This window comes from Zootermopsis nevadensis, unplaced genomic scaffold (genome assembly GCF_977971745.1).
Source record: "Zootermopsis nevadensis isolate Lab colony 2312 unplaced genomic scaffold, Znev_1.0 Znev_ptg000021l, whole genome shotgun sequence".
Lineage (NCBI taxonomy): Eukaryota > Metazoa > Arthropoda > Insecta > Blattodea > Termopsidae > Zootermopsis > Zootermopsis nevadensis.
This window is the reverse complement of record NW_028259153.1, coordinates 17546013-17573633: the sequence shown is the minus strand read 5'-3', so window position 1 is coordinate 17573633 and position 27621 is coordinate 17546013. Positions and strand designations below refer to the sequence as shown.

Below are 27621 nucleotides of genomic sequence, written 5' to 3'. Positions count from 1 at the left end.
TATCCTTTTTAACATTAATGTTATTTTCTGAAATTAAGAGGCACTTAAAAAAACTAGACTAACTGTTTTACTCTTCATCCTGAGTGTTTAGAAAACTAGAGGAGATGACATTTCAAAGTATATAACAACTACTCCTAGAATTTATTCTTCTCTTATACACGTTATGACTGTATTTCTGTTCATGTTTTTCCTAGAAATATTATGAAATTTTTTGAAATTATTCAATGTCAATGTAGATTCCAAGTTAATGGCTATTCTGAATATACATTTTCAAAATCAACACCTGATGGAAATAGATGGTTAGCTCCATGTAATGTGCGCTTGACCCACATGAAAAGATTCCATGGAAGTAACTGAACATCCATATGTGAATTCTAGTTGTCCTTTCATTATAATATTTTTCCCTTCAAGTTCTTTCCATGCATAATTTGCCTCTAAGTAACTTCAATGAAACAGATGACATTAGTTTAAAACAACAAAGACCTTTGTTATGGTTAACTCACCTGTACACTAGTAGTAACTTCATCAGTTTTAACTGTAGCTGTACTTTCACCTTCATCCACACTGCGACTTGTTTCTGCTGGCCCATCATTTTTTCCAGTGTCTTCAATATCTTTCTCTACTACTGTTGTAACATGGAGAGATGTATCACTAACCTGCGGCTTTCTCTCACTTTCCTCACCTTCTGTTTTACTGTCTTCATCCCTATCACTCAAACGAAGTTTAATTTCAAAGTCAGATGATTCACTTACATGTAATTTCAGGCTGCACTGACTTGATGAACTACTCATATTGTCATCCTCATTATCAATTTTTGCAATCACAAGTCTTTCCTCCTCATCACTACTATCACTGTCTGAATCTGTATCTTCAACAAATTCCTTGCTGAGAACAGGCTTCCTGCTACCTGTCTTCCTCTTTCCTGTCTCCTTTGGTAGTGAATCATTTCTTGGTACCTCAGCAGCTGGAGGCTCTAGTTCAGGTGCCACCATTGACTCTTGCTGTATGCTACCAATATTGCAAACTGGTCTTTTGCCACCAAATATATCCATGTCATCAGATTCTTCATCTGTCATGGACTGTTCAATGACTCGCTGGATTGCTGCATTGATGGGGTCATCTTCATACTCATCATCTTCTCCACTCTTCAAGAGCAATTTCATTTCATCATCACTCATCTGAACACCTGACGACTGTTCATTTGCATTCTCTGATTCTTTGTTTTCTGTCTCTCTTTGTGGTATATCTTCATTTTTCCCTGAACTAAAGCTTGTGAAGATATCTGCTACCATTGGAAGAAGTTGTGGTGGTTCAGGAGAAGATTTAGGTGGAGCAATTGTTGGTTCAGGAGCAGGAACACTAGATTCAGAACTCACCAGAGTGGGGAACAGTTCTTCATGATGACGCTGAGGGTACGTGAATAAGGGCTCCTCAGTTTCTGTTTCTGTTTCATCAGTTTCCGAGATAACAAGGCGGTCTTCACTGTCATCTTCACCATCATCATCAGGCCCCTCACCTGGCAATTCACTGAAAAGACTAAGGGGTTCTAGTTCAAGAGGCTTTATAGCTTTTGATGCCAATGGGCTAGATGCTCGGTTTTCACATGGCTTAGAGGTCACGTGAAATGATGGGGATTCACACAATTTGTCAAAAGCTTCTTCACATGCCAACAATGGGCGAGATTTCTGTGGAGTGACTGGTTCAGATGGCAAAGATTTGGCAGGAGAGAGCTTAAGTTCATCTGTGAGTACCATTTCCTTTCTTTTTGATTCTGCAACAGTGTCTACCTTCTTAGTGATGGAACGTTTAAACCTCTTTTTCACTTCTCCTTCAAATGGTGTATCATCTTTTCCCTCAGTCTTCTGTGCCACGGTAGACCTAATAAGCTTCTTTCTAAGAGACTTTTCTTCTTTGGGCCCAACAACATCATCAAAGATCCTCAGTCGCCTGTTCAGTTTACCAGCCCTTTCATCCAACAGTGTGTCCCGTTTTGATCGAACTTCAAATTCAAATGGTTCAGGTTCCTTGAACTCGTATATATCTTCAGCACTTGGATCTTCTGTCTTTTCTGGAACCTTTCCATCTACAGTAGTAGACTGCACTTCCTTATCCTCCTCCTTCTCCTCTGATTTGCACCTAACATCTATAAGCCCCGTCTTATCATCGAGGATCACCTGTGAGCATTTCTGTTCTCCTCGATGCATCACATCCTGCGACAGCTTTACAGCCTTTTCAATTCCTTTGAGCTCTGATCTGATCTGATTCAGATCAAAATCTCTTCCTTTTGGTTGTTCCTCTTCGCTTTCAGTGCCAGGTTCTTGTTTCACTGGGACCTCAAATTTAGACACATCCCCTGGCTTCTTGTCAATGATAGGAGTGACTGACATCTTTTTTGTTCGTTTGCTTCGCCTCTTCTCTGAACTTGGCAACACTTCAATTGGTGCATCTACATCAGGAATAAGATCTATGCTATCATCTTCTCTTGAACTTTCCTTATCTTCATCATCTTCCTCTTCTTTTCTTTTCCCCGCTTTCCGCCTAAATGGCCTCTCTAGTTTCTTCACATCTTCTTTTGGAGAAATGTCTTTACCTGCTTCTTCTTTCTCTGCTAAGAAATTTCTCTTTTCAGTTCTACTTCTGGTTTGTGTTGGTTCTATCTCAATCTCTACTTCAGACTCATACTCTTCGCTCTCGGACTCTGACGGCATGGAAATATCTACAAAGAAACATAAGATTTGAGGGAAGTTTCACCATCACCTGAATAATGGTTATGAAGACAGATGGTAATGCAACAGTATTGGTCCCCATCCTACCATCCAAACTACAGCCCTTTCCAAACATATAAAACAAAAGATAACTGGCAAATGAAGGCAAAGCAGGCTGTCAACTCTGTGTCAATCTTCAAAGTTAATTAGATATTTGGTAGCAGAATTTTTATTGGTCATTACTCTATCATATTAGTTCTATCTTTTTTTCTGTTAATCTGAATATAATTACCTTGCCAAATACTTTCCTTTCAAAATTACATCCTGAAATATGGCAACAGCCAATACTCTGAATTATACACAAGTTATGAGATTGATGACCAATTTAATTTCTAAAACTTAATTTAAAAAAATGTTCATTCCACAAAAATAATGATGAAGGTACAAGGCACCTGTGTGTCCAGACATTCTACGTGTGCGCCTACGGAACAAAGGCCCTGGTACCATACTGTTGGGATCACTGGTATTACGGGTAATACGACTGCTACCACTTGACCGAGAAGCAGAAGCTGACGCTGCTGGTGACTTGGTGCGACTTGAGGATGATGTTACCGAGGATGGTGTTGTAGAGCGGGGTGGCTGATGTTGCACATTTGGCACATCAGGTGTCCTGCCACAAACTGATGGTCGACCTCGTTTACCCAATACTGGTTTAGAAGCCTGCAAGAAAGCAATGCACAGCCATCCTCACTATGACCATATCATGTTGCACATTTATTAAATAAACCACATTATAAATAAAAATATTCAAGCCATGCAAAACAATAACAAAGGCATGAATAACATACAATGAAAGCTCCATGCTAAGCAGCCACAAAGAATACTACTTCTACACTACACAGTAGACACATTACAAGTGCTGTGCTGACAAGAAACACACAAGGAAGAGGGTGGTGATGAATCTGAAACAATAAAACACTACAGATCATGCTTGTTATGAAGGCGGAAGTGTGAAACTGTTTACCTTGAGCTGTGCTTGTGCTTGCTGGTGCCTGAGGCGTTTGGCTCTAGAGGGAGTCCAACTCAGATTGTCAGCAATTCTCCCCCGTTTGATCCACTCGTCGTAGCGAGTGTTCCAACCCGTGTAATGCACCAGATACGCACTCTCGTTTCCATCCTCTTCAATATCTAGTACCTACAACCAATAATAATAATAATAATAAAAAAAACTTAAGCCTCAACTTCTCAGAAACACCACGATGGTGTCTCTCACGGACAATACGCAAGTTATAGTAATTCAATTTGTTTTTCCCTCAATAAAGGCCATCATTGGGAGAATTGCATGACATGCTACTATCTGACCATAGTGTTAGTTTAAAAAGGAACAGAATGCTAAGAATGATCAAAGCCGCACAGGTAAGGTGAGAGTGAAATGGTGATTCAGGCCAGCACATAATTGCAAACAACCAGGTATCCCCATTTCATTTGCATCAACAATCGACAAGGCCCGTAACTGTGTAGAAGTGTTCCTCAAACCTACCTTCGCCTCATATGTGACCTTGGATTCATGTGTTGGACCATAGTAAACTTTCAACTTGTCTCCTACACCAACTGAGATGTAACTTGCCAACTGACCCATACTTCTGAAAGAAACAAAATACTATTATTGATATTTCTCCAAATTTTTGAATTTTACATTCAGAGTGGACATGAACTAAAAAAAATTTAAGCAAATTAAACAAGGTAATGATCCTTCCAGTTTGTTAAAAAGTGGGGAATTTCTTGAGTACTGAGCATATTATCAGTTTCCCATAACTGACTCTGCTTCATGTAGTTAGTTTAGTTACTTTAAGCAGATTACAAGCAGAGATAAAGCTTCTATGCAGATTAAAGTGAGTGATTAAGCTATTTTGACAAAGTGAATCATCAGTGGACGATAATCAAAATAATTTACTTATAGTGTAACAGATGCGATATATAGTATTTTTGTGATAATTCTGAGGCATCCATTCTGAAATGCAGCGCAACCTCGATATACAGAGAATTTAAAAAAATTAGCAAAATAATTGTTCTAGTAGGTACTCATAGTATATAAAGATGGTTGAACTTTTTCCATAACCTAAGCTCTAATTATAGATATAGAGCACCAAGGTTTAAATATATTCATGCACTAATGAGTTTTTATTTGTAAATGTGGTTATTATGCAGATATGTAAACAACAAAAGAATAGTTACACATTAATTCCATCCACTAGCTGAGGAAAATAATACACAATGGAAGAAATGAACATTTCCAAACGACTTTGCCACTATATGCATTAAAAGCAGAGCATCTGCTGGTGAAGTATCACTAATCCATGCCTTTGTGATTTTAGTTATTTTGGGGTTCAGCCACTGGCTTCAGGAGGTAATTTAATCATGTACAATAACAAAACAGAGTTACATTTTCTCCTTCCATTATACAAAATCACCATAATCAGAAAATATCCCCCCTTGCTGTAGTTTGCTGTTGTCAAATTGCCATGCAAGCTACAGAAGAAGAAGCAGAAACATCACTCCTGTTTTAATGTTTGTAGACAAGTTATTGGCATCACATCAAAGAGTGGCATACTTGATGGCAACGTGTGAATCATCTGAGATAAATGGTGTTCCTGGGTGGGGAAAAACAAAAACTAGTTTCTGCACTGCAACAGAAAATCTCATGACTGATATTTGTCAGTGGATAAAATCTAAGGGGAAATTTGTGGAACAAAAGTGGCATACGGCAAAGGTGCCAGAAAAGAAGTTCTATATGACATTTTCTACATGTGCAATGTTCTTGAACTGATGATACCAATGATTTTGCTCACTAGTATGTACTTGTTCTACAGTGATTATACTGCATGTATATTAATTTTACATCGGTATTTTAGGGAGACATATTCAGACAGTATGTCAACTGGTTAAGACACAGGTAGGAAGGAATAAGATGGAGTAATATCCAAGATGTGAAAGAAAAATTGTTGAAATTAAGGTTATACAGTAAAACCTCTATCCATCGTTCCCGGAACTATCGTTTTCCCGGATGCATCGTCCGTTTTGTTCGGTCCCGAATACATCCCATATAAAATAATGTTACATTTTCCCGCTTCTATCGTTCCTCGAACTATCGTTTTATCGCATCGATCGTTCAAAAATCTTAGTCCCAGCCCACAATTTTCCCGCAATGATCGTTTCTGAGAAATTATAACGAAATTTACGCGATATTTTTAGAATTTAATTCCGAAAGACGCACAATGTTTTTGGAATACACAGTAGCCTGTTATGTCGCCCAACCAGCACAGATTCTTTTGGAATGAGGGGTGATAGTTGGAGTGAATGGAGGTGCTCATTGTCAGAAATTTTACGATTTTAATTAGGGTGCACTCATATTTCGTTCCAGCGATGCCAGATGGCATGTGCAGTGTGAATTTCTTCACAAATGCTTTTATTATAAGTACAAAGGAAAGGCGGGCGGCCCTTTTCATTCTTCTGGTTCATCTCGTTTCCAGTGGTTCAGTGTCTTCTACGGCTACGTTTCGTCGTGTTCGGCAGTAATAGTACTTCCATTCTTCCTGTTATTGTCCGTGAAGGGGGAGGGAGTGGTGAGGAAGTGGAAGACGACGAATGCGAGCCCGAATCTGTGCCGAGTTTTGCCGAAGCATTGGCAAAAGTGAAGTCGTTCTTTTATGCGCATAATATTAGTGAACGTGATGAGGAAAACATTTTGAACGTGGAAAGTGCTCTGTTTGGTCTAAAACGTAAAGTTTCGACAAACCAGTTGTCCATTAAAGGCTTTTTTGGTAAAAAGAAGTAACTTTGAAAGAGAAACATTGTTTTTTTTTAATTTTTAATGCTTTCCCGCATCTATCGTTTTCCCGCATTCATCGTTTTTATTTCCCACCCCCGCCAAAAACGATGCATCGAGGTTTCACTGTAGTAGTATAGACATGTGTTATACATGACAATAGGGTTTCTCTGAGAACATGAAGAATGAATATGTCAGCTAAATTACCACTGAGGAGACAAAGGAAAAGACTGACAGACAAAGTGAAGTATGATAAAGTAATATGGGAAGAGGTGAAATAAATACAAGAGGATTTCTGAGAGGACAGAATACAAGACACTTTGTAACAAGACAACCCTTTTCAGTGGAAATGTCTATGGATGATAATGATTTAATACTGCATTCTTACTCTTCTGATTTGGATTTGTCATCAGTATCTTTACGTTTGCGACCACGCTTTTTCAATGCAAGAACCATTTCTTCTTCTTTCTTGGGGCGGGGAGGGACCCTCTTCTCAGATTCTCTCACAGGAGTGCGACTTTCACTTGGTCGCCGGTCTGGAGTTACTGTATCCTTCTTCTGACGTAAATCCTCTTTAGATTTTGATCTTGTTTGCTTTGGAAAGGAAAATCACAACTAACTATTAAAACTGTGTAATGGTTTCTATTCAATGTACAAAATAAAATAATGTAAATGTTCAGCTGGAAATTTTTTTATCAGAGCAGAGACTAAAGAAATACAATTACAGCGACCTGATCTGTAAGTATACATCAGTTATCTGTACCTCAAAGATTTACATGACTAACTGTGGGTTTAATCCCAAGACCTTTGAAACTATGACTGCACTACAAATGAAAGAATAATATTCAAATGGATCTTATAAATGTTACAGTGTAAAAGCATAGATGGGATTAAAACTACTCAAGTTATCTTGGTGGGGACTTTTAAAAACGGTGATAAACTTTGGACTTCTTTAAAAGACAGGGACTTTACTGAATAGCTGAATGACAATCAGTTTCTCAAGGACCCTGCTCCAATCAGTTACAAACTGTCAATGGACACTGAACTATCTTTTGATACTTCAGAATTGTCAATCTCCTCCAGTAACTTCTGTACTACATGCATGATGTTTAACAAATAAATATATCGTTACCTTCTCCTCATCTTCTTTCTTCTCAGGTTTCTTCTTTGCCTCATCCAGTTTTTCTTCTTCTAATAATGTTTTTGACTTTTCTTCTTTAACCTTTTCATCTTTCTGTTTTGTCTCGCTTTTCTCTTCTCTAATTCGTGCCCTTTCTCCAAGTGTCTTGAGCTTTTCTTCTTTTTTTGCTTTAGTATCCTTTGGTTTCTGTTTTCCATTTCCATTCTGTTTCAATTTCTCTTCAGAACATGGCTCATTTTGGGATAGCTGAGTAACCGGATTTGGAACCAACCGTGACCTCGATGACTCTTCAGTACTTCTATTCTCAGTCTTACTTGTACTACTGCTGCTACTGTCATCTTCAAGAGCCACTCGAGAGTTAACTTCTTTCCCTTTATCATCTTTATGTGACTCTCTTACCCGTAACCTTTCTTCCTTCTCTTCAGATTCATCTTTTATTGTGTCACTTGTTTTAGGCTTCTCCTCCTTCACTTTAGACTTCTCTATCACCATGTCCTCACCCTTCACATCTTTAACGTCTTTTGCTTTCACTTTCTCAGATTTCTTCTCTTCTTTACTTGAAACATCAGCTTTCTCTTCCCTTTGCTTGTGTTTATCTTTCTTCTGACATTTTTGTTTAGGCGTTTCCTCTAACTTTTCTTTCTTCTCAGTTTCACCACGCTTTTCTGTATCATCCTTCTTATCAGTCTGAGAATTATCCTTTTCCAAAACTTCAGGAACTTTTTCAATAGCTGCTGGTGTAGCAGGCTTTTCCTTAAAAAAAGAAGGAAAGAAATAAAACTCAAAGTACACAATGAGACAGTGTATCTGCAAAGTGATCAAATTATTTCCCTTTTGAAGTTCATATAATAATATTCATAACTAGGCCTAAAGTTATTTAGAAAAATTTACCTAAATTTTCCTTTAGTAGAAAATTCACCTCAAATTAAAAGATCTCTATGTATCCACCAGACTGGTATTACCAATTCCAGGGAATTAAACAGTATGATTCTGGAGCAGCCTCCAATGGCATAATGTCCACACCCAATTTCATTCAAATCCTTTCAGCTCTTTTCAGAGTGTGTATCAGACTAGGACGAGGTTTCTGTTATCTCAATTTTTTATTGTAAGATGGAAGAATAATTCCACAATGTTGTAACTGAATTATCTTGTAATACACATGATGACAAAGTCCAAGAGAACAATTTCACAGATTCCAACATTTTTTGATGAAGTGAATATATATAAACAATGCTTTGAGTCTACATTTAAAGTGGCAATAAATACACAATTTAATCACAGACCTCTACTGCCATTGGGTCAAAGATGGACATAACCGCTCCATTAAGACATACTACTATTTAATCTTAATGAAGAAAGAAGCTAGAAAATTGAAGTAGATATTTATTATGTATATGCACATAGATTTTGATGAACAAAGTTGTCCTTAGAAGAATACAATCCAAAGACCCTGTAGGGTACACAATCTTTAAGTATTTTATTAACAAAATTATTACACTAATGCCTTTTCTTCTTACCTTATCCTTTAATGAATTAATAGGAGTTGCACGGTCCCGGTCCCTAATAAGACTCCGACCCGATCGATGTCTTGACCTGTTGCCACGAGGATGGTTCACCATCGTGCAACCCAATTTCCGATAGAAATCTTCGAAACTATGCAGGAACCTAAAGTGTACAAAAAGTGGATTCACATATAACTTTACAACTTCCGAAAAATGAACAATGTTAATGATCATTTAAGCAAAAATTAATTATACCCCTTTCAGCAATATCCTAATGTCCAGAAGCTTATATATGTGAAGTGATGAAAATGCCAACAGCCAATCTGGTTTACAGTAAAACATCGGGACCCAAAAACCTTCAATATTAGGGACTAAATCTGTTACTACATTAATAATAAGAAAAAAGAGGTATACATTATGTGTAATTTTATACAACAGAAACTGGAAACATGTTAGCAATAAGAAGAGACCATGAACACCAGAAAAACTTACTTTTTGTATGCTTGTTTAACGAGATTCACAATGCTTGAACTACCTTGACCAAAACCTAACTTATGGGAGATTATCTTCCACTGATTTTGATTTGTAACTCGGTTGTATCCACCCAACTTATGAACAACCTGAAAATGTGAAGTTTCTGTTAAACAAAAATCTTTGAAACACTACAAATATCACATCTTACAAAAATGCTGAAAACATGTTTCTGGCATGAGCTAAACATTCAACATACAGAATTTAATCTTTGGGTTTCTTTTACTATTTATTCTCCACATAAAACTTTGTTGCTTGGCAATCACAATGTGATGCACCTTAGTGGTAAATAACAGAACAATCATCAACAGAAATATATATTCAAAAAATTGTCAAAATAAATAAGCAATTTCATTCTGTTTACAGGTATTTTTATAATGTTTTTGGTACTGGTTACTGAATTTTTGCTAGAAATTAATAAAAGAGTATTTTCTGAATCTATACTTTTCAGTGTATTCAAATCTACACATACCTTAAATAGTTTGTACAGATCCACATCTTTATTGCCAATGATGGGTCCCTTGTTTATTGGTGTACCTCTGTCATCCATAAACTTATAAAGCTGAGCTACAAAGTGATCTTTTTCTTCCCTTGGTTCATCATCAGAACTCTAAAAATTCACAATGCATTAATATTAATAATGCAGAACGTTTCCATGTATAACATAACAAGAGATCATATTTAGTGGCATAATTCTCTATTTCCCCCATAATTTCATGGCCAACAGTCAATTAAAATAGTTACAATATTTACATAAGAAATAGCACATACTGATCAGCAAGAGACACCAGTTTTGATTATGTAAACTATGACACTTTCTTTATTTCTAAGTATAAAAAATAGGTAATTAAATTATGCCATGTCAAACAGAAAACAACACTTACATCCGAATCAAACCCTCCATCACTATCACTATTGCCACTACTCTCATCCATTCCAAATAAAAGGTCCCGATCCCAGTGTGGTGGAAGTTCATCCCTGTCCAGGAACAGAAGGGCCTTCTCCACTGCTGTAAAAAACAAATGCAATGAACATCAATTAGCAATGGAAAATCGTGGAAGGTTAAAAAAAATTAAGTTTGCCTCATAAGTAGTCAATTTTCTAGAACAGTTAGTAATTACCATTCCAAAGGAAGTTGTGCTACGGATTTTTATCATCCTTAAAAATCCATCGACCTCGGCCGGGTTTTAACTCGCAAACCTTGGGTACAGTGGCGAGCACACTAACCACTAGTGCACTGAGGGCGATTCAAATACACTTTATATATATATAAAAGGGATCCCGCTCGATAAAGGCCACACAGAAACTAAAGGAAATTGGATGATAATACTAATGTGGATCTCAGGGAAGTTGTCTGAGGACAGAGAGTGAATGAACTACCTTGGGATCACGTCCAATGACAAATTTCATATTAGCAGTAATGAACCTTCAGTTTTACTACCAGTGAGATAGTTACTTTAGATATGTGATTGATTAGTCTCTTTATCTGTTATGTACGAGTAACATAGTTTGATATCCTCATAACGACAAAGAGGTTACATTACAAAAATTATACTACTTCTATATTTTATCACTGAAAAAACTCACCAGTTCTTAGAGTATTATTATCCACTTTTGCCCCAATTTCTCTTGTAAATTCTGTGGCTTCCTTTTTTGGTACTGTAAAACTGCAATGCAAGAACAGTTACCATAACCACATGGAGTCAAAAAAATATTAACTTAAGTGTACTATATGTTCACAAATTACATTACTTCATTACTTACTATCGTCCATCTTTAAAGGAGCGCACAAGGTACTCTTCACGGACTCGTATTCGTACTGTATCTTGAGCCGTGGGGGCCACCACCAACCCTGGGAACCAGTTATCTTTCTGCTTCTTCTTGTCTCCGAGTTCCACACATACGACTTTCCCGATATCAGCCTCCTTTTCTTCTTTCCTCTTCCCTCTCCTTGGGCTATCTTCATCATCACTACTGTTATCGCTTTCAATTAAAAATATAAAATCACATATTGAATGCAGAGGGATAAAAAAACCTTAATTACATTCATACATTTTCTAAACGTGTTCTGTCTGATTTTACAATCATTAGTCCCAATGTTTATTTACTATCAATACAAAACTACTACAGCAAACATAACTGTATAGCTTATTATCACACAGGATTTGAGGCTCTTACTGCAGTGAATACAAACATGGTTGTCTTCTGGGCTTTGGCACAGTGTAGTCTGCTAGAAGCATACTGACATTTCAGAGGTGCTTACTGTCTCCATTATCAAGGTGATAAGTGCTATTAGTATGTGCCCTCTCTAAATACAGATAAGCAGCCTATAGCTACTGTCCTGATGATGAAGGCTACAAGAACACCTCAGATGCTGGTAAACTTCACTAGGCTACATGGCATTACAACCCAAGTGACAGCAATCTTTGAACAAATATCACTTTGCACATAGTAAGAAAAATTTTCTTTAAACGTTTAATGCGCTGAAATGTACTCAAAATAAAAGTTACACTTTGTATCGCCAACAACATATTTGTTTCTTGAGAAATGTTATAACATTCAATTCTGGTGTCTTGTAAAGTTCAGGTTACAGTTCAATGACACCAAAATCAGCTTTTTCATGTGGACCACAATAACAAAATTAAATGATATCCATTTAGTAGTTTCAGAGACATAACCTCTGCTTTATGCATTCATTCCATGTAAGAAAACTGAATAAAACTTGTCATACATTTAAACAACTTTCTAGCTTTACAGAATTTATTAATTAATGGACATTCTATCCCCACATAACCGATTTTGCGCCAAACTTCATGTGGCAAGACAGTGGAAGGGCTCACACATGAAACCCATAAACAATGAAAAACTGTATCTTGGCCCTCAGCAGGAAAAGTAGTCCTTCCTTCCTTATTTCTGAATCAAGTAACACACTTTTTACATTTTACTTGCGCTGGAAACTTTAATTGACTACACAATTAAAGTGCTGATTATTTCTACAGCACCTACAAGAAAGGTCAATTGTGTTAAATACTAAAATTTTATAGTAACAAGTCAGCATTTGGAATAAGAATAAAGCTGTTTATAATACTGCTCCTTATAATGAAAGACTACTGGTTTTCATGTAAGTAGAAATAAAAAAATACATAAACATAATGTCACGTACTGTGTTTGACGGCTTCGCCTTCCTTTCCGGCCTCCTATGACTGGATTTCCAAAGTGCTCGGGGTGTGTTAGTGGCAATTGGTCCAGCGTCTCACTTTCAGCAAAATGACGACCACTTTTGAGACAGAGGGCAGTTCTTCTCAGTGTTGTGATATCACCATCATCAAAAACTGAAGAAAAAAAATTCAAACTTTTATAAAAATAACCTTATCACCTATAATTCCAGCCCATACGCATGCAGGACAGCAATATTTCACATAGCTAAGTACTATATGAATGCTCAGCAAGCAAACATACAACTGTAAAAATGTATGGGAAAAGATATATACATGAAGAGACGTGGCTGTAAGGCAACACACACAAAGTGCCTCTATGTCTGACATGATTATTTTCAGAAGTATTTAACAAGATTATGATATAAAATCCCATTTGTTCCTTCTAATGAAAGTAAGAATAAAGTGAACGTTTAACATGAGCTACAAACTAACCAACAGTGTACTGGCTACAATCTTGTATTTTGTTTATGGTGGCTTCAACAAACTCTTTCTTGTCAGGATGTTTCACTTCACACACAGAGCCAACCTGCAACAGCAGTTAAAGAGAATTATCTACAGATCTCAACACAATTAAATACCAAATGTCTACTACTCTGAATATCCAGTGTGTTCCAGTCATGAACAATCGATGATAATTTTCCAACTGTCATAAGATGTTCAGACCTATCAAGCTGAAAGAGATAACTATAGGATATTTCAAAATTATCTTAACAATACATTCACATATGTATCCAAAATAACATTTTATCTGCAATATTTAACTGGTGTCCATAGACCTATGAGGACAAAACAAGTGGGCGTGTCCATGGGCTTTTAGTCACAGGTTTGCACAAAACATTATACAAAAGCAAGTACAAAGGTCATTACTACTGTATCAATATTACTGAAAATACCCATTCTTTGTCCATGTAATAAACTGAACTGATATGATGGCTTATCTATTATGACAACAATATAAGCCTATTTTTTAGGCTCTTTATTAAAGTAAAACTGCTCTAGCAGTAATGCTCCAAACCTGTATTCACGACATGCCGGGTTCGAATCTCGACAGAAACACAAACTACTCAGGTTTTCTTCAGTTCTGCCAGGCAAATGCAAGGTTAGTACCTTCAAACCTTGATCACCTCCTCCCCTTATTCCTCTCAAGGACACAGATCGTAACAATATTATCATATAATTTTACGTAAAATACGCAATGGAGTTGATACAGCGTCGTCAAATTACCCACAATACATCAATGTAATACAATTTATTATACTGGCATTATGCCTGACACTAGGCCACGATGCGTCAAACCGTCTCACTGTGCCAGGGTAGCTCTGTTATGGTTCTGACCTTCACACATGCTTTGGAGCTACAAGAACCACGTTACGTTGCAGCATGAGGGCCACTATACTCACTTCAATGTGCAACTAGCATGCTTGTATTTTATATCAAGACGTAACTAAACTTTGTGCACAGAAGTGCAAACACTTGTAAAAATAACTTCCTGACTTAGTGTAACAAAACGATATATCACCCTCTCTAGCTTCTCAGGCGCGAGATCTGATGTAATGGCATATCTTCATACTTTACCGAACATAGCATGAACAATGCCATTAAACTGCAACTTTCGGTTCAACAGCTTTCACTAGAAGTCAGCCACGTGATTTTAAAAGGAAACTGACTAAACCTCCCCCAATTTCCGGGGTTTCTTCTCCACGCGCCTATTCGCCGCCATGGCGTACAGGGGCAACTTTTACCTTTGCTTTATTGAATAAATTTCCATATACGCAGTATTAGCACCGACTTAGTTATTACGGCGCAATGGTAGGCCTGTTCAACACCTGTCAATGCTGCTCTGCGTTGTGACGCCGTGTGGACTCATATGAAGTACAACGTTTCGGAGAAACATACTGTTTCCATTTTCAGAGCTGTTAAACACTTTCTTTAACGTTCGATAATTCCACATTTCGCCTACATACTGCATAATGGTTTTCATTTACTTCCCAATATAAATGCAAAATATATATTATTTTATTAAAGAGCGTAGCGGTGTTTTTAGGGTGTAAGAAGAACTTCGCGCTTGAAAACGTGTTTAATTTTCTATTTTTCGGCACAGACAGTCCGATACGCGAACAACAAAAACACGAGCGGGAAAAACAAAAACAACAGCCTTCAAGGTCTGTGCTGCAGTTGAACAGACAGACAATTCCATCCTCCACGCGAAGATGACTTCCAACTTACCCTGAGCGTGCCTCTGATCTGGTCGTCCGTAATGATTGCTGAGCCAAGGCCAAGTTTGAAGGTTACCTGGAGGAGAGAGACAAACAGATATACAAAGCATATCACACAGTGGCTGCAGACAAAGTTTACTTTTCACGAAGAGATGAGAATGTCTAAGCCTAAGACAGAAGTTAATAGAGAGACGGTGAAGAGTTTCCTAAGTTGTACCTTTCGCCTAAGACTGTTAAGGCGATTAACCAAGTCTGGATGAGATGGCTGGGACATGTAGTACGTACGGGGGAGGCGTGAAACATATTTCAGACGGAACACTTCAAGAAACGACGAAGGGTACATAGATGGGTCAGCATTAAAATGAAGGATGTGAAGACGGGGGACTTGTATTATTTCAGGACAGAGCCCAGTTGCGGGCTTCTGTGAACACGGCACTGAACAAGATTTGAGGTTCTCACGTCGGTGAATACGAAGATGGCTGTCTTCTGTTTTGTAGCGCTGTGTAGTTTGGTAGAAGTTTACCAACGTTTCTGAGGTCATTGCTGTCTCCATTATTAGGGCGAGGCAGAAAGGCTCTCTAAAACTTTTGTGATTCAAACGTATACTTTGCGAGCTCCTGCCAGTCAGTTGTTACGCTCGCAGCGAGCGTAAGCCTCAACAGCATAAAAAGTATAATTTTACAAATCGCTAATTCCTTCATATTCTATTTCGCCTCTGAGATCAAATGGTTTGTGCTGGACATTACTACTACTCTCTTCACATAGTATCGCTAGCTTGACAGTACGGAAGACTTCCCAAATACTCTCTCGTGCATAATTTCAGTTGTAAATTTTCAATGATGGTTTGTGACACCAGCTAAATCTTGACATCACGAAATGGACTTGATTGTTTATATTGTAAATAAATATATTCTGACGTGCGAAAAAAAAAAACTTTGTAGATTATATTCAATGCAATGTGAGATAAACACGTGTTCCGCTCAGAGGGAAAACAACTGCTGTTCTACAGCGAATCAGGAACGGCCAAGAACCATTGCTGCGTCCCGGACACTAGTGGAAGGAACTGTTGTGGGGTCACCATTTCTGGTCGGTCTTTGTTCTTACCCGTGAATACACACTTTCCTTCCGATGTTACGTAACTCTTTTCTCATTCTATCACGAGAAAAACATTTTATCCCCTCAGCGAAGATGACGATCTTTGACATAAGATCACATTTTAATCTGTTTACACATATGGGTTCTCCAACATTGTGATCGCGTTTTCGAATCCAGTTCGAGATGTCCACATTATACTATGGCGTTATCCTGCTTATGGAGACTTTCCAATAGGCCCCATCCACTGAAACCTATCAAATAATGAATCTTTGTTCCGGGATAAATTCTGAATAAAAACAGGGCTGACCGACTATTCCGAGAAAGCTGGAGAAATGGCCTGCGCAATGCAGCACACCCGTCTATATCCAGGAGTTCCACCTATACGGGGTAACACAAAAACATGCTGATCCCGTATACAGGCATACCTCGTTTTGTTGCGCTTCGCAGATATTGCGTTTTTTTTTTTTACAAATTGAAGGTTTGTGGCAACCCTACGTCGAGCCAAGTCTATCGGCGCCATTTTTCCAACAGCATGTGCTCACTTCGTGTCTGTGCCACATTTTGGTAATTCTCGTAATGTTCTAACATTGTTTTTTTTAGACATAATGCTATTGCACACTTAATAGATTACAGTATAGTGTAAACATAACTTTTTATGCACTGGAAAAAAAAAATCGTGACTCGCTTTATTGCGGTGGTCTGGAACCGATCTCCGAGGTAGTCTGGAACCGATCTCCGAGGTATTCCTGTATAAGTCTTGATTAACATTCGAATCCACGATCCCAGTGTTCGATGTACCCATGGCAGTATACGCTCTAAACCGCGTGGCTAATGTAATCAGCCAAAGACAGAGATGAAACGCCATCTCCTCTCTCATTGCAGCATCTGACCAAGCAGGTAAGTTCTCATTTCGCCAATGAAAGAGCCACTTTCTCCCACTTAGCATCTCAAAATTGTTTGCATTCTTCAACAGTAGCAGTTGTTGACATAGCCATGGACGGTTATCAATGCAAACGTTGCATTGCATTTACGTAAGAGCGAATTCAGACACAAACTAGTTACGCTGAGATCACGCAGTTTTCAACTAGTGAAAACATAACTGGGACATCCTAGAATACAGGCAACAATACGTGCATCTCACTGTTGATCGTGGTTCAATCACGAAGCACAATCAATATATTATGATATTGAAGGAGTCACCAGCTGTACTACTCGATGCAAAACATCAAATTTCTTTGAAAAATTAAGACCTTCAGAGAATTATTTAAAGCAGTGCATCGGTCAAATCTGAAAGTATTATTCAATATCAGATTTCTGAACATCCACTACGACCAAAATGCAATACACTCGGCACGAGTGAAGAACGCAGCCAAATTGGCTTCAGTTCCAGAAATAAAAGTAATCTAATGTTCCCAGAGACTGACAGCAGTTATTCCTGGCATTTCAATAAACTATGGCACGAAGTAAAACTGGGACGGAAGCGTGTACTACACGTACAATGCCAGCGCCTTCTGGCCCCTTAGAACAACTCACACACGAAATTATTACGGTGGGTGGCGAAAGATTGAAATAATCAGGAGAGTAACTCTGACAAACCGCTCCTTCCCGATCAAATATGCTCGTTGACCTTCAGTTTACATTTCCGAACTGATTCGAAAAGAGGTCTCTGTATAACGACTGATTTCGATTCCGCTAGTAGTGTGAAACTAATGAGAAATCTTCAACGAAGTCCACGTTGAAGTTCGTCAAAACAAGTTAGGAAATGTGAGAAGAGCGTAGAAATTCTGGTCCATCCGTTGTTACTGTTTCTAGATCTTCAATTAATAGAAACTAACACGAACCACCTCTCATCTGACGACAAATAACTGTCGCGTAACCATACCTTTATAACACGCAGCGTCATGTCCCAACGAATCTGCAACAATGAACATGGTTTCTATCTGCAGAATGAAGTCCACTCTAAACGCATAAGACTGGGAGGGCACAGAGACAGAGTCGACGTCCGCTTTGTTTATTGATTAATCCCAGAGTGTGAGCGGCCTGTTACACCCCTACCTATCACCTACGGAGACTTTCTCTTACCAGCAAGATTCCTCAACGGGTAGTGGTGGAGTCGTCATTATGCGTTTGCAGACATAAAAATCGCACCAAACTCTACAGCCTCACTGCGTCAACGTTTTTCAACCTGTAAGACATCAATGACAGTCTTCTGGGATGTAGCGCCGTGTAATCTCACAGAAACTGACCGACAATTCTCAGGTTCTTACTGCCTTTATCGTCTGGGCGATGATCCAAGCAGTAAGCACCCCTGTAACGTCGTCAGTGTTTACGAGATTGCACCGCGCAACATCCCAGAAGGTAGTCATCTTCGTTTTTACAACTTGTATGTGGCCGGGTATGCTTGCTACAACGCTTTACTAACTGTATTTGTTTTTCCAGCCCAGAACTCCAACGTGATAAGACGACTTGAGAAAACACGAATTAACTCTTGAATAAACAGTGTCCAGACCGAGATTCAAACCGGAGCCTCCATAATACAAGCAAAGTATTAAAAAGTACACTGTGGCGTTATCTGGACAGAGTTCTTGTCCCGTTCAGACAGACAGGTCTTCAACCATTAAACTCACACAACATTAATAACTGAAACTAGGGCGTCAATTTCAGTTGTAGATTTAGCAACACAAGTCACATTTTACATACAGTTTTACGACTCCAATGTCTAAAATCAGCAGAGTGACCAAGATATGCGATTTCTGATTTTTGATAACGTGACTAACAAAATGCGAGTAAAAGTTGAGCATGTCTAACAAAACTCATGGCGCTGGACCTCTTGTAAAGTAGAAATTCCCTGCATTTAAGGAACCCTAGGGTTCATAGCCATGTTTACAAAAGCCTGACACTGAACCCTATCCCCAGCCCACAACATTACATCCCACTCATCTGAAATCAATGTGAACATTCTCCCATCTACTTTCTAACAAAATTAGCTTCAAAACAATGTATCTGTATCGCCAACAAATGACAATCAACTGGAGTACTAGGCTGCGACACCGTGTAGATCCGGAAGTACTAAAGTTTCGGAGGAAAATACGGTATCCATCTTCATGGCTCAAGTGCCAATTACAGTATAGAAACGTAGGTATAAATGTTCACCACCAACACATTCACCGGCGTACCAGGCATCAACAACTGGAGTACCTGCATCTTCTCACAAATCGTTAAATTATCGCCACATACTGGAAGGACAGCATTCTAGTAAGTCACGCAAAGTCCTTGAAATCTGTCCAGGTGTTAAAAAGCATAAGGGACCTACATTATGAAACGTGATATGGGGCTCAATATGTTAACTTTCTCTAGAAGTTGTACTCTGCTGGCTGTCGGACAATAAGTATATCATTCAAGCAAAGGTTTGTGATCAAAATTTTACATGTTTTAAATAAAACAATCTTAAAGACAACTCAATGATGATGAATAATTCTATGTAAGAACATTGATTATAGTTAAAATAGCAGAGTGCCTGCAGTAATACTGCGGGCAAATTTGACAAATGCTTACATTTCTTGTCAGTCTACTGTCCGAAGCTTATCAGGGGCCTGGCAATTCCATACGTATCCCTGAATATCACAGCCAATCATCATCAAACGAACCCAGAGCATTTTGGGGGTCTTTAACCTCACTTTCTGTAATCTCGTAGAAAGTTCGATCTTTGCGCAGTTTTTCTGTGGTGTTTGGTTTCCGAACTACTAAAACCATCTTCACCATGACTCGAAACCTTGACAATTTTTCGGGGCTGTGGTGGTTGTTTCTGTAATTCTCCACTTCGGAAAAAACAACTCCGGTTTTGGCGACGTTCTATTGCGTTCTATCGTGCTTAGCTTCCCCGATATAGAAACCACCCTCGAAGGGTTTCACATCCAGCACACTTTTTCGGCGTTTTGACCGTTCCCGGTTTCAAGAAATACCCACGCCAAATTTGGTGAAAATCGGTGTACCGGCTCTCGTTTCTCTCTGTGACGTGACTGAAGCTCGCGGATATTTTGTGTCCACAATACACGTGATCATGAAATTAAAAGCAACGAAGACTGGAAGGGGATTCGGGGCCTCAATGTCTACGTGACCAGCGGCAAGTGTCCCAGTGATTGCACATTTCTGATGCACAAAGGTTGACCGACAAACAGTTGTAGTTTATAAACACAGCAAGTGTGCTGCGTGACGTTTCTGGAGATGGCTCCACCACTCTTCAGGGGATTGTTCCCTATCATTTTATATACGTATTAGTGTCGGCAATAAAGAGCAAACCCAACAGTCTTTCTGAATATTAATCATGTAGGTTAATCGCTAGAATACACCAGAATATCTCAAATTTACCTCTGAACAATGCATAGTATTCAATATAAAATGCACTGTAATGAATCAATCAGTGCCACAAACCACCAGTTTTCACCCATTCTGTACCTCATGGACTTCAAATGGAAACTCAGAAACATTATAAATGGAGGTGACAGGGAACTACAGATGAACTCACCCCCACCAATTCCGAATATCTGCAGCCTCTCCGGGAAGTTTCTGTACTTTCAAGGTCACACACCCCAAGAATTCTTTTTGCTCTGCAACCTGATTCTCTTAGCTACACACACCCAGCTCTTACACTTAAATAGATGGTCTGATTTACAATGCTAAAAACGTGAACAGAACAGTCTCCACATAAAGCTAAATGTAAATAACACCAAATAAACCTGAAAAAAGGACATTTCCATCATATGACACTTCAATGTGGCTATTTTATGGTTTCCCATCAGCATTAATTAAAGAAACAAGTGAGTAAATGTAGAGAAGATGCTGTCTTCTGGGTTGTTGCACTATGCAGACTGGTAGAAGTTTACCAACATTCCAGAGGTGCTCGCTGCCTCCATCATCAGGGCAATGATTGCAGCAGCATGCACATTCGATATGTTGGTAAACTTCTACTAGCCTACCACAGGGTGCAACAACCCAGAAGGCAGCCATCTTCATACCAGTCACCATTAGAACTTCAAATCTCATTAAGTAAATGAAGTGTTATATATCAGCATGGATGTGGTTAAACAGCAAATAAATCACAGACAGAACACTAATGGAGGTGAGGAATCTCAAAAAATCTTCCTAGTCTACCTTTTTCCATTTCATGAATTTGGCCACTGTTCCATTACATGGCAAACATGTCTTCTGACCTCAAGGACTACAACAGACACATTCTGGTTTGGTACACATAAACTCTACAAACTAACTCTTTATCTCTACCTCTATTAAGCAACACTGATAACAGAGTAAACAGCAGCAACAATTTCAAGTTTTTATCTACACTTTCAGCATCTCACCTCCTTTAGAAACAAAATACACTCCTTTACATACAAAATCTTGACATTCTGCAGTATTTATAACACAAAAAGACAGCATGAAATAAATCTACAAGACAAACAGATGATGGCCAAAGATAGGTAGGGAAGGCAAAGCAGCTAGTGCAATGGGAACTTCTGTGCTAGGCCAACAGAAAATAAAAAGTATACTAACTGCAAATACAAAGAAATGAAAGTACAATAATCGTTATTTATAGTGTAGAGTTGACTTCAAAATACACAACCCATATAACTGAACAAATAATTCAATGCTGCCAAGACCAAAACCCACCACTGGACATAATATAAGAATTAAATTCGATCCAAATCCTCAAAGCCTATTTCCCCAAAATCAAGTCTAAGGTAATTCTCCCACTTTCTTATTGGTCTTCTATGCCACCATTTATTCGCAGGGCTTTTCTCCCCCAACTATTCACGCGCGGTAATAAAACAGTCATCAAGAATTCATGCAACCAATTCCTGACAGATGTTCTACATTTCAAAAATTAATTAGACTGAAATCAGAAAACAAAAAACAACGTTTATATCAAATGTTTCCGGTCATGGCTAGGGGCGTTGTGCTGACTGCATGTCACCCTATATCTGGTTGGATGATCGTTCACCTCTGCTTAGGCATTTGAACGTTAGGCTAGCAGCCAGCTAGTCGGCTTTGGCTCTCAGGGGGCTCTCACACCACGGATAAAATATATCAAATGTTAAAAATGTCTACAGCATTCAGCAATGCATGAATCTGCTCTCTTCTCATGTTTGATGCAACCCATTACAGGCCTTGTATGGAAGGTATATGGATTTTCAGCACTCCATAATGTGCTGTTCTCACTAATGACATATCTACTTAGGTGAAAAAATCAGTTTTAAAAACCTTGTCTAAAATGTCTGAATGAAATGTGTAATCCATCTGCAGTGCTGAAGTTACTTTATCCTCATCAAGTTCCACGAGTCATGCATGAATGTACAAAATATGGATTAAGCTTTTAAAATCCTTGTAGCATTATATACACTTGCCTTCGTAATATGCTGCCCACAATACTTGGTATTATGGTTGATGTGCATGTAATGAATTTGACAATGTAACCAGTCGGCACATTTCCTGACAAAAAAACAGCCTTGGGGAGGAAGGAAAAGGCGAGGCTGAAGGTTTGTTTAGAATGACAAATACCCTGGCTATGTCAATGAACCAACAAACCTGATAAATCAGGTTCTGTGAGATCTGCATCAATCTGGTCACACTAATACTTAAAGACTGTATTTCTATTGTGTGTCAGTGAGAATTGGCAATGACTTCAGAAATGTTGCACCATGAATTCTGGTACACACCAACTGATTTTCAGAGGAGCTTACTGCACCACCACCAGGGTGCAACATCACAGATGACAGCCACATTCTACTGTTTTTCATCAGTACATTCTGTTTGCACATACCTTACACTTAACGCTTCTGACCACCTTTCGCACTTTGGCTTCACAGAACGCTCCTTTATATTTGGCACTGACCTCAGTGCCAACTGTAAGGTAAGGTGGGTCATCTCCCTGCAAAAAAATAACATATTTTGATACTTATCTACAGGATGGGTGGGAAGTAAGTAGGCATTGAGAAATGGTTATAACCCCTATATTTCCAATGAAAAGTGATTATTTAGTGCCTACTTACTTCCCACCCACCCTGTAGTTGTTTGCTCACTTTTTCAGCCATTAGGATGAAAGCAGAAAGCTAAATCCATGAACACCAACAATGCAGACTGGTAGTTTTATATTCATCAGATCCTGGGTTTTATTTGAGACCAAAAGGCTGGCTACCCCAAGTCTTTTGCCATTTCCTTCAGTCCCTCCACAAAATAGTCAAGACAATACATCACTGCCTTCCACGTCTTTCTCAATTCACAGATCAGTCATTCACACATTTCAGTCAATATAAATAAACATTAAGTCATATATTACTTAAATTAGTATGCAAAGCATGGAAGGTTAATTTAATTTTGTATAGTCCAGCTTAGCACAGTTCACTTTCATTCAACACTGGCAATATAACGACTGTAGCAGCTTTCAAGAGTAACAAAAAAATGTAGTTCAACTTCTATAGTTCATTCATAAACCTGATCAAGTTACGTAAATGTCTAACTTACATTTAGGAAGCACCCAGTTTATTTCTTGGCAGTGCACTGGATGTTCCAAGCACTGTTTCATCAAGATTTCTGTCTTCTGGGTTGTTGCGCTGTGTAGTAAGGTAGATGTTTACCAACAAATGAATGGTGAATTGCCCTGATGACTGAGGCAGTGTGACCTCAGAAACGTTGGTTAACATCTACCAGACTACACAGCGCAACAACCCAGAAGACAGAAATCTTCATACGCTGTGAAAACCTCAAATCTTACACTGTTTCTTCTCAAGAATTATGACGGGATGCCTTACAGTAGGTCATGACTGGGGCTTCACCCTCAGTAAACCAATATATACAGAATGTTTCACTTAAAGCACAACCCAAACTGCTGCACATGAACCCTTTCATGTACAAACTGACAGAGCCAGTGTCAATATCAAATTTTTGCAACTGTTGTTGCAGCTGATGCACTGCTGGAAATCGGCATGACCATAATTTTAACTGTTTTGTTGCCTAGCTTGAATTTAATCCTTATGCCTTAATATGTGATTATTGTTCAGCTGTGTTTTAAGTGACACATTCTGTACAAGCATCCTTTCATATCGTTCAGCACTACATAATTTCTGTAGCTGGTACAATGTCATTAAGAGTTTTAACTCAACTTGTTCTACATGTTTCCTAATGACCATACTTGTGGGATTAAACTATATTTTGTTTTGGCCTGGATGATCAAGAATAACTTAAACTCCAGAGATAGAAACCCAATCAACTGCTCAAATATTGTGAGGCAGTTCTCTTCACAGAGGCTGTCATTTTACAGCCACAAAAATGTAAGGTCACCAAAAAGGATGTGGTAGTTTCAAATGTTTATATTTATTAATGTATTGCATTAACAGCACTGGTTCTGATACCAAAGCACTAATAAACATGGGAGATTTTATTCACATATACATACATACATACTCAATACATGGTCTGTCTGCTTTCAATACTATTTACAAACACTGATTAAAATTTGTCATAACTGCAGCATGTTTCTTTGGTGACTCTTATCAGCGTAGCTGCGATTTCTTCCTTCAATTCTGCAATTATATGTGTGGATCATGCCTGAAGACACAGTCCTTCAGGAATCCTCATAACAAATAATGACAGGAATTTAAATCCAGTGAGTACGTGGCCAAGACCATCCAATTCCAAATCGTTCAGATGTTGATTTGAGATGACTCTATGCTCTGGCTTAAATACTGAGCGAAATAAACCAGAAAATTTGATGATTTGTCTATCTAGGGCAAATAATTTATAACAATCCCCCAACAGTCATACATTCTATATCACCAAATTAATGTATTTCAGTACAGCACATGAACCCTTTGAAGCCCAGTGGTAACTACACGTACCACTTGCCTTAACAAAATATAATTCAGCGTTCTGAATACAGCCATCTTCAGACTCACTGCCACGAGAACCTCAAATCCTATAATTCTGCATTTTACCCACAAAGTGTATTTATGGATTTTGCATGGATCTCAAAGCAAACAGTGATCATTTACTTACACAGCTTGAACCAACTGATCTCTGTAATGAGGAAGGAACTGAATGTTTAACCATTATTCAGACAACCTTCAGCTGAAAATGGTTTATAAATACAGGCATTTAAAACTGCCATGTCTTTGTTTGATGTTCCTGTATATCCTTTATTATACAACAACACATAATTTTGTTTCACATCTGTAAAACAAACTCCTTGAATGAGATCTCACATGCTTACCATCATTCCCTTCTTCCTACTCCAATGCTGCATTAAGTAGTTGTTACATATAGTGCCTTTTGATAGTCACTAACCTGAAACACAAGAATAAAAATGTAAGATTCAAAATATACAATCTTCTACCCCAATACCAAACTCACCTTCATGTAATACACACTCCGACATCACAAACAAGGCTCTGGCAACCAAGTCACCTAAGTTTCAAGTTTTAATTTAATTTGTTCAACGTGTTCAGAAGATTGAGCATGAAAATGATAAAATGTAATAAACATAAAATAAAAGAAACAGCATGTTTCTAATGCCTCCAGACGATCAGTAGATTTAACAAGACTGTTTAAGTTCGATCCTGACAGGGGCAAGGATTTTCCTCTAGCCTCTGTGTCAAGACCAGCTCTGGGGCCCACCCAGCCTCCTAGCCAATCAGTATTGGGGTCCTTTCCCGGGGTAAAACGTGGCCGGGGCATGATGCTGACCACTCGCACCTATCTAGTGCAAAGGTCAAGAAAGAGTAAGAGCTATACCTCCACTCCCCATAAATGACCTACATGGCGTGTAGCAGGACAGCTTTATAACGATATAAAATATCACAATCCTTTACCAGATGTTAGTGACATAACGTCATTAATATTTTATGCACAGGTATACAAGAAACAGAAGTGGTTTGAAGTTGGTACATAGAAGCTGTGGACAAATAAAGGACGTAGAAGGGAAGAGACTGTTTCTTTGTATTGTAACAAATGAGGAAGATGGCAAAACTTTTTTGAGGAAGAAGTGGTTTATTGCAAACAATGAAGTGGCTTAAAGAGAATAATAAAATGTACAAATGTTGTATAATTAAAAAAATTTGGAGAATATTTGTAAAAATCTACATTTATATAAAATAAGAAAACTAGTAAGATATAATCAGAAAAATGAAAAATTCAGTGATAGTGAGACAGTCTTTTGTTTATAGAACTCAACTCAATAAATTAATAAAATTATACTGAGCAAACAAAAGTAATGAATGGTAATTTGAGACAACAAAGAAAGTACATGTGTGTCCAGTCCAAAAAGCATGAAGAATAGCAGGATAACACTACTCATTAACAACAGAAGGCAACAGTAGGACAAACAACAAGGAGACAACATAAAGCATGAGGAGTCAAGGCATGCTAAGAGTACATGTACATCACTCATACTCCAGTTTATCATAATAGGTTATGTATAATAATATTATTACATAGAAATATGACAATTTGCTACTCCTTCCAATCACCTACTAAAGTATGTTAAACAATGGCACTGTCAAACCATCAGTATTTTGCTTCATATTAGGGAGGTCCCATGCTCAAATCTTGGCCCAGAGACTAGATATGATTCCTGATGATTTTAATGGTTTTCCCCAGTCCTTCCAGGCATATGCCTGGACAGTACCTTAAATTAGGCCATGACCACTTCCTTCCATATTCTCTCACATTCACTGTCCATTAATCATTCAACACAGTCTAGGCTACTGAAAGCATCATAAAATTAATCACAAATAAATAAATTACTACTTGAATTCCTCTACATTTGAATTCCATGCTGTTCTTGCCAACTCCACCTACTTCCTTGTAAACTGAACCTGACTACTTGCATTTATTGGTATTTGTAATCACGTAACTACACAACAATATAGCTGAACTGATTAAGGCACAGAAGTTGGTGTATGCTGTGCAGAATGACAACACGGTAATCATACAGCCAGATAACGAAATAACTAATAATGTATTATACCATAACATTCAGCGAGAATGGCAAAAAGCACAATAATATGTAAGCGTACAGGAGTTTCGTTCTTGCAGATAAATGCTTATATTCTACATAGTATTCTAAAAAAACACATTACCAGCATTTCTGTCTATCGTATGTCTTGATTCTCGGACGGTGATACAGTAAAAACACAACATCAATTAATTTTCACTTTACAACAGAGCAGTCGTAACAAATTCATAAACACGCCGTCATGACCTCTTTCCCAGCCATCTGCAAGCTGAATCCAAAAACTGAAAAACAACTCATGAGATTCTCTATCCTGATTGGTCACTGGTCATGTGGTCTTCCTGAGAAGCTGTATTTAATTTTATTATGTACATAACTGTCATCG

General features: G+C 38.2%; 1 protein-coding gene across 4 annotated transcripts in view; it reads right to left on the bottom strand.

Moving 5' to 3' along the window:
* Positions 1-27527, bottom strand: part of LOC110840484 (AT-rich interaction domain hat-trick) — a 34303-nt gene extending 6776 nt beyond the window's left edge. For 2 of the 4 annotated variants that reach the window (XM_022085555.2, XM_022085557.2), the window contains exons 1-18: positions 27364-27526; positions 25497-25570; positions 23052-23159; positions 15150-15215; positions 13356-13449; positions 12869-13037; positions 11470-11688; positions 11293-11372; positions 10590-10714; positions 10178-10315; positions 9667-9794; positions 9190-9337; positions 7664-8425; positions 6920-7125; positions 4246-4348; positions 3730-3900; positions 3158-3425; positions 504-2716 (exon numbers count right to left, since the gene is read on the bottom strand). In XM_022085555.2, coding sequence (XP_021941247.1) covers positions 504-2716; positions 3158-3425; positions 3730-3900; positions 4246-4348; positions 6920-7125; positions 7664-8425; positions 9190-9337; positions 9667-9794; positions 10178-10315; positions 10590-10714; positions 11293-11372; positions 11470-11688; positions 12869-13037; positions 13356-13449; positions 15150-15215; positions 23052-23159; positions 25497-25529 — 5031 coding nt within the window. In that variant the 5' untranslated portion in view covers positions 25530-25570; positions 27364-27526. Of the gene's footprint in view, positions 1-503; positions 2717-3157; positions 3426-3729; positions 3901-4245; positions 4349-6919; positions 7126-7663; positions 8426-9189; positions 9338-9666; positions 9795-10177; positions 10316-10589; positions 10715-11292; positions 11373-11469; positions 11689-12868; positions 13038-13355; positions 13450-14030; positions 14262-15149; positions 15216-23051; positions 23160-25496; positions 25571-27363 lie in introns of those variants that run through there. The other 2 variants (XM_022085556.2, XM_087352224.1) reach the window with 2 other exon arrangements.
* Between the last annotated feature and the right edge of the window lie 94 nt (positions 27528-27621).